Source organism: Trachemys scripta, chromosome 5, assembly GCF_013100865.1.
Source record: "Trachemys scripta elegans isolate TJP31775 chromosome 5, CAS_Tse_1.0, whole genome shotgun sequence".
NCBI lineage: Eukaryota > Metazoa > Chordata > Testudines > Emydidae > Trachemys > Trachemys scripta.
In genome coordinates, this window is record NC_048302.1 from 25564974 (window position 1) to 25577516 (window position 12543).

General features: G+C 42.2%; 1 protein-coding gene across 1 annotated transcript in view; it reads right to left on the bottom strand.

The window, feature by feature from the left end:
* Window positions 1–2406: 2406 nt before the first annotated feature.
* GPAT3 (glycerol-3-phosphate acyltransferase 3) overlaps window positions 2407–12543 on the bottom strand; it is a 30403-nt gene continuing 20266 nt past the window's right edge. Inside the window, exons 6-13 of the mRNA XM_034772361.1 lie at window positions 11617–11706; window positions 10710–10803; window positions 9148–9263; window positions 6561–6616; window positions 5930–6015; window positions 5225–5353; window positions 4396–4475; window positions 2407–3568 (exon numbers count right to left, since the gene is read on the bottom strand). Of these exons, the coding sequence (XP_034628252.1) occupies window positions 3442–3568; window positions 4396–4475; window positions 5225–5353; window positions 5930–6015; window positions 6561–6616; window positions 9148–9263; window positions 10710–10803; window positions 11617–11706 (778 nt within the window). The 3' untranslated portion in view covers window positions 2407–3441. The remainder of the gene's footprint in view (window positions 3569–4395; window positions 4476–5224; window positions 5354–5929; window positions 6016–6560; window positions 6617–9147; window positions 9264–10709; window positions 10804–11616; window positions 11707–12543) is intronic.

Genomic DNA, 12543 nt, shown 5'->3' on the forward strand with positions numbered 1-12543 from the left:
GTGTTAGTCTGTATCCGCAAAAAGAACAGGAGTACTTGTGGCACCTTAGAGACTAACAAATTTATTAGAGCATAAGCTTTCGTGGACTACAGCCCACTTCTTCGGATGCATACAGAGTGGAATAAATATTGAGGAGATATATATATATACACACATGCTCTCTGTAGGTGTGTATATATATCTCCTCAATATTTATTCCACTCTGTATGCATCCGAAGAAGTGGGCTGTAGTCCACGAAAGCTTATGCTCTAATAAATTTGTTAGTCTCTAAGGTGCCACAAGTACTCCTGTTCTTTTTGCGGATACAGACTAACACAGCTGCTACTCTGAAACCTGTCATTAATGGACAAGGTATTTTTCCTTAGGAAAAATGTTAAGCTCAACAAAAAAGTCCTACAAAAAGTTTTCAGTAGCTTGTTTTCAGAGGCTCATAAATGCAGTTCTGTCCCATTTAATTGGTGTGTTGGCCAAGATGGAAGCCATCACAAACACTTACACATAGGAGCACTGCCATTGACTTCAGCAGGACTACTCACTCACATAAAGCTAGATGAATTTATGAGAGCAGGAGGGTGCAGAGGTGTAACTAGCCCCATAACCACAACAAACAAACAAAAAAAATCACAGCCAGTTTCTCTCCAGGATTCTTAAATTTAACCCTCCTCTTCCAGGACTACATCAATGCTAAATTTGAACTCTTAGCCCAGTTTAACTTCCCTCTACAGCTGCAGCGATAGCATTTCTTTATTAAATAGAAATTATCCCACCCCTCTTCCTCCACCCCCCAAAACATTCTACAAATTAAGAATGATCTTCAAGTAGATACCAAACCAGGAAAATTTCAGCCCATACAACATAAACGGCAGAAAGTTAGTAGCAAAAGTCATATCCACTTAAGGTATATTACCTTTGGCCCCTAAAAGTTACTAGTTACTTTTGAAAATGTAGGCTATAATCCAATATGCAATTAAGCTTATGGAAGACCTTCACAGAGTGTCAATGTGGACCCACAAAACTGCTCACGTCAGTAGCCCTGCTAACTTCAGTGGAAGGCATTAACCTGAGAGAGGTGCTCATGTACATATAGGTTTGGGCCCATAATTTTCAATTAAAGAATAGCAGTTTTCATATTTAGGAGCATATGGGAAATCCCCAGGTTATAGTGATCTATTCAGAATTAAATAGGTTCTCTTGTGGCAGAGGGAAAAGGTTTTATTGTTTGTTTCTCCCCCCCCCCCCCGCCCTTTTAAAATAGTTCAGTTTATTACAGGCTCTTGCGCTGAGGCTCATTGTTATTGGGGTTTAATTGTAAGTTAATTGGTCTAGTGTCTCTGGGGTTCCCTCCTGTTCTAGTTTTAAGTGTGCATTGTGTTGAAGCAATTTATTTTCCCTGGATACAAAGTCATTTTGTTCCTTTATATCAAAGGCAAAAAGTGGGCCTACGTTAGCAGAAGTTACATTAAAATTGTTGGACTCCAGAATTGTAGCATGCCACTATACTCCACTGAGCCAGATCCAGCTTGCATTGAAGTCAATGTTGACTTCAGCGATTTATCTCCTACTATTTTCACTTTGTTTTCTGACAGTGCATTAAGTAGGAACATAGGTGCCTAAATCCTATTGCAGCTGTGGGCCTAGCTCATGCCTAAGGCCTAGCAGGAGCCTCAAATCAGGTATTGTCCCACCTATTGCACTGGCAGAGCCCAATCCAGCAGGCATGCTCAGAGCATACTTAACTCCATCCAAAACGGCAGGAGAGGGGGGGATGAGTACCCCAAAAAGGAAAAAAAAAAAATAATCAGTGGACTATGGGATATTCAGATATAGGAGTTTCCTGCTGAAGCTGTTCCACTGTGTATAAATAAGATGTGTTGGGCCATAGAGAGCACAAGAGTAATGCTTACTTAGCACTAGCTGTTAAGTCACTCACCTGAGAGGGGGAAAAATTCCCTATTCCTCATCAGGCGGGGAGGGACAGGGAGAATTGAACCTAAGGAGTTCCCTAACGAGGGGAGGCTTCCTCTGTCATTGCCACCCTTGCAAGAAACTGCTTAGGCTCATGACTCATCTGTGGATTCTAAGCAGAGATGACTGCATAATGCTCTAAGAAGGGCAGGGCTTAGGCCACACCCCTTTCTTCAGCATCTGCCATTGACTAGCTTAGGTGGCTCCCCACCTAGAAGGGTGGCTTTTGTGGATCCCTTTCTGAGGCACCTGTTTCTCCCTAGGCATTGTCTAGGAATCCTGGGTGGCTAATTGAGTGTTTATGGATCCCACCAGGTGGCGAGGTGCTGCTGTGCCCATGTCCCTTTGTGGATCTGAGCCACACTGCAAGCCATTGCCCAACAGAAGGAGAAATAGAAGCCAGAACGAACAAGTTAGAGGAAAAATACCACCACCAGAGACGCATTAGAAATATAGAATTTATTTCCCATTTACAATAAGGCTGCAGTATACATGCATTCCCAACAGGCCATTTCTTTTACTGCAAATGACACACTAGATATTGCTAGCCCAGCCAAGTATGAGCTGTGTTGTGGTTGCTGATCCCCACAGATTTTTGTTAAGCTGTTAGCATTCCGCAAAAAAAAGAATTACTGCACTTATAATAAAAATGCATCTGCTATAATACAGAGGTATCCATTTTCAGTTATGGAGCTCCCAATCATCTCTTCCCTTTACTGTTCCCAGTCTGAAGAAGCACAGTAGTTTAGGGAATAGTTCCAGAATGCAGAGATGTTTCTAGAGGAATCTCCTAAATATCTTCTCGGGTATCAGTTTCCATTAGAGGCAATTCTAGGTTTAGAGGCCATCCAAGGTCCTGGTTGTGTTTGAAGAGGATGTTGTTCTGATTGCCCACCTCTCTCCCCACTATTTAGGGTCTGTCATTCTAGGCTATTCACCACCTCCCTGTTTCACATACATAGAAACGCAAACAAATGGAGACAACAGACCTGCATCAGGACACCACTAAAACTGCAAGATTAGTTAAGAACCATACAACAAAAGAGCCAGCCTACAAGCATGATGAGAGAGAAAGTAGCTGTTGAGGAAACAAATTTGTTTACAACTTCCAAGTGACTTTAGCAAGAAGAGTTATTTGCACACACAGTAACCTGACAGCATCAGGCTAGACTCACTGTCTGCACTTCCCTTTCAGAGATTCAAGAGAATGTCATGTACGGTTTTGAAAAACTGCACTTTCTCCCCCATCCAGTTTTAAGTCAGGTTCTATTCCATCATACCTGCAGCTGCAATTCAGTGGAATATCATGCTTTCAAGAAAAATACATAACAAAATACTGCCCCGTGTGTATGTTCTGCCCCATCCACATAAAGGAGATACACGCACATTAGAATAGGTTTGGTTTTTCTAAATGAAAAACCCACAGTATTCCTGTAAGAGCTAGTCCTGGGAAGCTTAGTTGGAAAAGCTGGGATTCAGTCTGATTCTTCTCCCATTGATGGATTTACTGTTGATCCATTTCCTACTATCATCTTGCTGTAGTTTTTCTGCTGCTGCTCCTTGAAGGTGTCTTTGACTTTGGCCCTTTTCAGACCTCCATCCCTGGAGCACAGAGGACAGAAAGGATGCAGTTAGATGTTAACTTCAACATTAGGGAAAAATGAAGTCGGAGTTGAGCCACTAAATGCCTTTAATGATCTGGGCCAAAGCCCTTAAATATATGCACCCATGTAACTTCATCTTGACTTCAGGGACAGTAGCATTTGCATGAATAGTATAATTTGTCCCTTATGTTACTTAAATTCCATATCCCATCCTTCTTGGCTCTCTAGAGCACTGAATCCACTTGTGCTTTTTGACTGCTCTCATCAGGGCCTTGCTCTAGAGTTTTTTCAGCATGATCCACTTCTTTTATAGCACTACATACTCTTGGGGTACCGTAAACCCATACTGAGGCAGGGTGTTCAATGGGTAGGAACTCTGCAGACCTGGGTCCTAGTCTCAGCTCTGCTCCTGACCTGGTGTCTCTTCACTACAAGAATGTCACCTCTATGTGCCTTAGTTTCTATTTGTCAAACAGGGAAGACTGTATTGTGCTTTGAAACTTTTAGCTGAAACCCACTGTTCAAGAGCTCTGTATTGTCATCATATAAATTATTAAGAAAACCTTCTTTCATATGGAAGTGCCTGAAGAGCCAACTCCCTCATTATCTACCATATCTTGGCTAAGACCATTTAAATTAAAGAACACAAAGGTTGAGGCAGTCAAAGCTGTCTAGGGGATTAATACCTCTTCAAATTATATAGTGAAGACGTGTCTAAGTCCCCTAGATACGTTAGAGAATCTGAACCACATTCTATAGCCATAAAGACTCAAGACATGTATGCAAAAATGTCACATTAAGCCCAAGCAGAATCACATCTCATACCAGGAAAGCTCAGTCAGTCCTCCTTGGTGAGCAATGGCTGACTTTACTCTGTTGGCAAACTGGACGGCATCTTCTCCTTCCTTCAAGGGATAGAAATTAGAGTCAATTGACCTATGGACTTTTTGTTTTTTTAAAAAACACACAGCTGTGCTGCAAGTCCTACAGATTCTTTAGTTTGTGACCAGAAAGCTTTTGCTTTCAGAGCATTAGGCTTCGTCCTGTTTTGTTTGGGGGTTTTCCATTGGGTTTTTTTTGGGGGGGGGGCGGGGGGGGGGGAAGGGAAGGTGTCAGAGAGGGAAGCGGAGCGTCTTTGACACACTAAGCTCGTTCTCTGAAGGTCTAGTTTTTAGCCTTCTTTTCCTCAAAGAATGTTAGTCCACGCCTCATCAGCAACCTGATACTACTAAATGGAAGATCACACACTTCCCAGGCAAATCTAGCACACATTTTAGGTCTGTTTTTGAAGTGATGGCAAGGTGGAGAAAGTTTCCCCTCAGAACAGATTGATGACTTAATAATAAACCAATTTTCCAAACAGCAAGTGTTATTCTTAGCAGCACAGCTCACATTAGCATGAGTAATTGTGTAGCCATTGTGCCATCAGCACTTAGTCCCAGAGCAACACTACATGAAAAAGGAGGCTGTCCCTGTCCAACAGCTAATATACTGCAGGTACATTCCATACTTAAATACACTGGGAAATGCAAAATTGAAAAAAAGTTGTATCATGCTACCAAGAGCATTGAAGGAAGCTCAATTTAAGATTGATTCTGAGCCATACTTATTTTACATCCTATACAAATCAACAACCAACCATATGCAAAGATACCTCTCTGACCATCGGTGGCATGTACCAGACGTTGCACACAATGGCCCAACTTGTCATTATTCGCAACAGGTAGCTCACGATGTCATATTTGCTGCTGTTCCAGAATGCATCTCCAAACTGAGGGTCATACTGCAGAGGGGCAAAATAGTAAGTTTAAGTCATTTCCTTCAGCATAAATGAACATGCAAATAATATAGATCCAAAGTGTAAACACGTGTTAGGGCGCTTAACTCACAAGGCTGTATAGGAGGACATTAGTAACCATTACACATTGGCCTCCACCCACCGAGGTACAGCATGGGGAGATGCTGTATATTTTTACAGTGGTGTCAGGTCTAGCCTTGATTACAAGCTTCATATTCTTATTCCTTCAAATATTGACTTGTTAATTCATGGGCTGGCCAGACCGCCTACCTTCTCTCCAGTCTTCCACGTTGTAAGGAAGACGCCAACAGAACCCACCAACAGGTTTCCACTTATTTCAAGAGAGCAACTCTAAAGAGACTGAATTATTTTCATTCATGGGTATTCAGTTGTTCGCTTTCCGATGGCCAAGTACACCAGAGGGCCACTTGTAGGGCATGTGCTTCTACCAGCAACAGTACTGAGACAAACTCTTGTCCATCTCCCACCCACCCACCACGCAGCCAGACCTTTCTACAGGTAAACAGCAGTGTCTGGAGACCTATTGCTATTGTATTTTACCTTGATTGCAACTGGATAAATGGTCCCTCCTATTTCAAAGCTTCCTTTCTTAAACATCATTACTGATGTGTTGTTTATACAAGTGCCTGGACAAAAGAGAAGTCAGAGTGTTGGCAATCAGGAAACCTTTGTTATATATTCTAATGGAGTCAGACAGCAGGATTATACCAGTTTGCAAAGCAAGCAACCACTGGGGAACAGTGAAAAGCACTTCCAAGAAGAATGAGTTAGTCTTTCCAATGTCTGTGCTTTGTCCAGGCCTAAAGATTGGAGGCCAGAGAATGGTGGGACAGTGCTCCCCTCCCTGCAGTGCTAGAAGAGTAGGGTTGAGGTTTGGGGGAGAGGATGGAGGGGTAGGTAGAAGCAGGGAGGCCATGCATGATGCAGACACAGCCAGTTGTGTCTGCATCAGAGAAGAAGGATTAAGCCATTTGTGGGAAAAACCCTTTCAGTACTCATCCCCTTCATCCCACCACTTTTGGGAGGAGCCGGGGCATCCTGACACTTGATGTTTCCTATTATAAGTGTGGAACAAGATCAGTTTGAGCAATCGGTGTCACAGCAGGACAATGAAGAGCGACATAAGCACTGAGAAGAGAACTAAGTCCAGTGGAATGAGACAGTTTCTTACCTTCTGGAAAAATTAAGATTGGCAGTTTGTTCTTATCTGCTATGTGATCTCTCAGTCTGTAGAAGCAGAAAGAAGGATGTTTAAGCAATACATTTTGAAACAGGATTAATTTTCCCAGTCATGTATGTACATTCAACAGAAGCCAAAAGCCAACACTTGATGCAACATATGAATTACAGATGCAAAGTGATAACAGGAATATCATTTGAGCCTAGATTCAGCTCTCTAGATCCTTTACTATTAATTTAGTCCTACCCAGTATTTCACCAATTATTCTTACTTCAAAAGGGACATCCCCAGCTCTCTCTCTTGCCCACGGATGTATGAGAGTGAGAGAGAGAGAGTGCGAGCGAGCATGCGCATGAGCACAAGTGCGTGTTCATGTTTAGCCTCTAACTGTTCTGATTTTTTTAAGTTCAATAACAGACTGCAAGATTTCCCCTCCTCCCCCCACCCCATGAAAAATGGCGCTTTTGTGGCAAGCTCTAGTAATAAGTAGCTAATATACTGTGGTAAGAAGAGGAAAGGATTCAACAAGGGAGTCTGTGAAAAAGCACCTCTGTTGCAAGATTCACAAGCAATAACGGAGGGGTTAAAAACCAACAACAAGTATTTGAAGGGCTGATGCACTGAGAGGAAGTAGTGTTAATGCAAGAAATGAAAGGCATAAAGTTCAAGTTAAGTTTTAGGCTGCCTATCTGGAAAAACTTCTTGTCTGTAAGATACTTTAGGCTGTGGCACACTCAAGTGGAAGCCCCACTGACTGCAATATTTAAACAGGCTGAGCAAAATATGCAAGTTTGATACAGGCTACATAATCTTGGTTCTAGTTATTTAATCATAGGCCTTCTCCAATTCTGAAATATATATTATGCCCACAATTCTCACTCCTCGATCTTGGTTGAGTAGACTTTCTGGAATGCCCCTTCAATCTACCATTTAGAAGCCAGGAAGGTGAAAGACAAGTTTATCCCCTATAAGACTATCCTGAAAATTCTACACAAAATTTAAGATAGGATACAGACACCCGGCATTGGAATCCAATCCCAACCAGCAGGTGCACCTTTGATTGAATCAACTGGGGCAGAAACATATAGTTTGAAAGTTTTTAGTTTGGAAGGTTATTATGATCAGGACAATTGGCTAAATATTTCATCTCCTGTCTTCTTCTCCCCTCCCCCAAACACAACCACACACCACAAAAAACAAAACTCCCTTCAGTTATCTTCTGTAAATGAAGTAGTTAGTGAAGGTATGCAAGAAGAGAAAGAGGGATGAGAGAACATGATTCTCCCCAGTTATTGAGAGCTTCCCTCCCATCATGGGAGGTCAGCTATACCAGACTCAGATCTTTAAGTAGGAACAACTCCATTCCTGAGTCAGGAGAGTGATTCCCTTTACAACAAACCTGAAGCTGGACTACAAACTTCATAGATACTTGAAATACAGCACTACTATCTCTACTGTACTACACTAAGGGAAAGTTCTTCTTTGCAGAAATCTTGCCCTTTCCAGGAGGAGCTCAGTATTGTAGGTAACTTCATCTAAAACCAGCAAGTCTGTGGTTTTTAGACGGCTCCAATTTAGAGGACATTTCAGAAAGAGCACGGGTAATTCTATTTCATGGTAAAATTAATATTTTGTGAGTAATGTTAGGTTCCTACCTCCCAACAGTAAATCCCAGTTTGGGATTTCATACTGCTTTTCCTTGACATTCGTGTGGGAAAACAATTTAGATTATAATTGTGGAAAGAAACAGAAAGACACTTGGGTACCTGCTCACCAAGTGTCCCTGGCAGCAGAGTTATCAGATTAACCCCATGTCAGAAGTTCTGGGCAGTCACACCTGGAACACCTTCGTTACTGGAACCTTTTGTCTAAACTATTTTACTATAGGAAGAGATTCCAAGAGTGCTAAATGACTTTTCAAACTGTTGCCCCATTTCTGCAGTATCTCAGCACTCATCTGCAAGCACACACTTGCCTATTCCCTCCCCATCTGTGGGTAATATCCAAGTTCCATTTCTGTTGCAAATTAGATGCATAGTAATATTCCCAAAGAAAAATAGTGTAGGATTGCTCCCACAACTGTAATTTTTTCATTCACTGCATGCATGTTGCAAATGACTGCAATTCACATCACTCCAGACTATGGTAATACACAATCATAGAAGGAGGTTGAGTCCTGGTATTCCGAGTGTTTCTGCAAGGTGTTTAGCATTTAGAATAAGATGGCCAGATATATTCATTGCAGATAAAGTGCTTCTACAGTCTAGCCTTTCACCCTCCAGAAGAGGCAAGACTGTTTGGCTACTGGCATGCCAAGGCCACTGCCTATCATGCTGACCAATGACTTACTGTTTCCTTATTGCCCCCCCATCCCCACCTGCCTGTATGTCTGTCTGTCTCTTGTGTAATACTTGGGTTGTAAGCCCTATGGAGCAAGGGCCATCTTTTTGTTCTGTGTTTGTACAATGCGGTTCTGGCTCATGACTAGGGCTCCAAGATGCTAGGATTGTTATGGTTAGAATAATGCCATTGTTCACAGCTACAGCAGCACTCAGCCGAGTGATTGCCCATTCCTTACCTTTTTGTCACTAGGTGGCGGTCTTTCATTTCTGAGCGTTCAAACCAGACATGGGGACAGGCTTTGACGGTGGATCTCTGAATAAGTCCCATTAGACCCCCATGAGCCTGGCCAACCTGCAAGCCCAAATGAGACGGCTACTATACGAAACTCATGGCAAAATGAAAGTCCATCTGCTTCATGCCTATTTAAAATACAGCTAGGTATCTCCTAAACTAGAGCTTTGCAATGTACCAAAAAAAAAGTCCAGTAAAAGCATTAGTTTCCTAGACACCTAGAAAATACAGTATTGGAAAGTTGGGCTTTTAGCACTATATAAATATTGCACATCATAGTTCAAACCCTGAATATATAGACAGTAGAAAGTAAAGAGACAACTATTTTGTTAGCATTTACTTTTGTGCATCTTCAGGAAATCACAAAAGACCCTTAAGATTGAATTTTTCTGACGCGTCAAGTTTCCACTCACCCTCGTGAAGTCTCTGCACACAGTTAGAAATCCCTTTCAGCACGTTCAAACCAATATGGTGGCTACTAAAGTCCCTTCTGAAGTTCTGTTTTTACAAAATAGTTTAGAGTTTGTACCATCTTGGTCTCTTCATTATTTTGCACTAGGTTATCTCATGCACATTAGGGTGGGCATATAGCTGTGAGTATTAACACACCTAAATTTTGGAAGTTTTACATGCTTTTGCATGCACACCAAGAACTGTGCACCAACTGCATGAACAGAAAGATGTTACTCACAATGCAATTAGCATCAATACTTAAGAGAAGTCTTCCTCTCTCCATGTCCTCTGCCTTTACTTTTATAACCTTTTAGGCAAAATATTTTGCAGTACTCTGATCTACCAGTGACTTGCACAGATTTTAGGTACCGTCAGTCACTGAAGTGTTACAATAGGAAAGTTAACATTTACTAAAGCTGAAAGTTAGAGTTTGATACCACCTTTGTGCCATTACCACATCACAAGGTACACGGAGATGCCCCCATCTTAACCTGTTACTACTTTTTTTCTGGGCATTTCACAATTCCAACCTGAGTGTGTAGCCCATTGGGCTTATACTAGGGCTGCCAGCTTGTAGTGCCATATCTTCACTACTACTGTTACCTACATGAGCAAGATTAAAGCTAATGTAGACATGCCTACCCATGCTACAATCACACCTTCATCTGCCATGGAGACATACCTGAAATTTAACAATGCAGTGTAAAGAAATGCATTTTTAATAAGTGATCCGACAGATTCCATTTCTGTGACTTCTGTAGTGGTTCAGATTCTCATTTACACATTGGTCTGAAGGGACCAAGTGCTCATAAACAAACAACCTGGTAGAAGCCACTGAGTTTATCTGGGATCTCAGGATGCATGTTCCTTCTAGAAAATGCTGCGAGAAGTTAGAAATCCTTCCTGTAATCAGAAGCTGGTGATACACTGGGTTAGTACATAGTATTTATTCTAGACATCTGGAGTCAGACCCTAGTTTAGGTCACAAACTTTAGTGGCCTCCTCCTGACTGCTACTGTGTAAATCAACATCACACATTTTCACTTATCATACCATTGCATAGCATCCATCGTTAGTCAGGATTAAAACATCTATTGGAGACGTGTGGTTGGCAACACATATACCCCCTTTCTGTGGTCTGTTTTCCCTGCAATGACAGGAAGTATTATTCACTTAACTGTACAAAACATAACTATGTTGCCTACTTAACAATATTTTCCTAGACTACTGGACAAGCCAATGTTTGGTTTAACAGGTCAAACTGCAGCCAAAGGGTTAACAAACATTCTGTTGATTATATTCAGTTTCTCACTAGTTCATGAGAGCCTGCACTTCAGTGGAACAACAACAGCAGTTTACAATAATTTTGTAGGCACCCCCAAGCTACAATATGGTTGTGATTATTTTCTAACTGACAGAAAATTGTTGGTGATCATGTTGTCAATGTACAAACTAGACCTACTGTTAATGAAAATAGTGTTAAATAACATTTGAACCATGCTTTGAGAAGAACGTCTAGTAAAAGATTTAGTTGTCACACTATCAGCTAATAAGCAAACACTGAGCAAACACCTTCATCATTCAGCTGCTCTGCCTGTGTAGCAGAGTCATGCAAATTCCATATAGACTAATTAAAGATCATTAAAAGAGGTCCTCACTTTTAGACAGTCATACCACCACTGACTCCCCCTGAAAAAATAAAAGTTACCCCCTTAGTCCTATTTGCCTAGAGTTATGTATCCCCTTTACCAGGGCCATCCCTATAGGGATGTAGGGCCCGGAACGGAAGTGATGGATTTGTCTCTTCCTGGACTGTCCATGCCAACCAATCACACCAGCCCATGGGACACACACCCCCCCCTCCCAAAAGCATTGGACCTGGAGCAGTTGCCCCAATTCATCCTACCCAAGGGACGGCTCTGCCCTTTACAGTAGTGGAGTGCAACACAGACTTACTCACTTGTTATGGTACGTGATGGTACCAGACAGAGCTCTGACGAGGATCCGGGAGCACGTCAGGTGGACCAGTTCACTTAGCCAATCTTTAGCGCTGAAAGACACGTACACTTACAAATAGGCTGGCCAGATAGCAAGTGTGCCAAAAATCGGGAAAGGGGGTGGGGGTAATAGGATCCTATATAAGAAAAAGCCCCAAATATCGGGACTGTCCCAATTTTATAGGGACATCTGGTCACCCTACTTACAAACAGTCTTGGAAGGGAGCTATAATAGAAGCGGTTTTCCAGTTACAAGGACTAGGCCAAGACTTTATTGCAATAGTACAGTGTTTAGGGCAGTGGATTGGGATTCTAGGAACTTTGGTCTTATTCCCAGATCTACCACCAAACTGCTGCAACACCTTGGGCAAGTCACTTCACCTCCCACTCTCTGTCTTGTCTATTTAGATAGGCTCGTTGAAGTAGAACTACCATCTCAATGTGTTTATTTTATGTACACACACTGCAGCACAAAGGCAGCCCAACCAAGATTGATTTCCCAGAGGTGCTTCCATTCTATAAAGAGTGGTGATACCACTGGTAGAGAGACAACCTACATAGCAGAGACCTCCCGGGCTCCTCTGGATAGCTTGGGGAGAAACCACATAGAGGCATAACAGGGGAAACCAGTGAAGGAAGGAGTGTTTAGCTGCTGTTTCGAGTAGCACTGCCCTTTAGAGTGGTATTGGGGTTTCATGTTTTCTTCTCCGTTATTTCCATAATGAGCATGCTCACTTCACAGGTAAGGAGAGGAGGTTTTGTTGTTGTTTGCCTCCCTGCAAACTCAACCTGGACCCTGACAAATCAAGCTGGACTCTGACAACCATCAGTAATGAGAGGCCCTCCAGGGCAAGATAGACTCTCAGTTACACAGGTGCTATCCCCTTAAA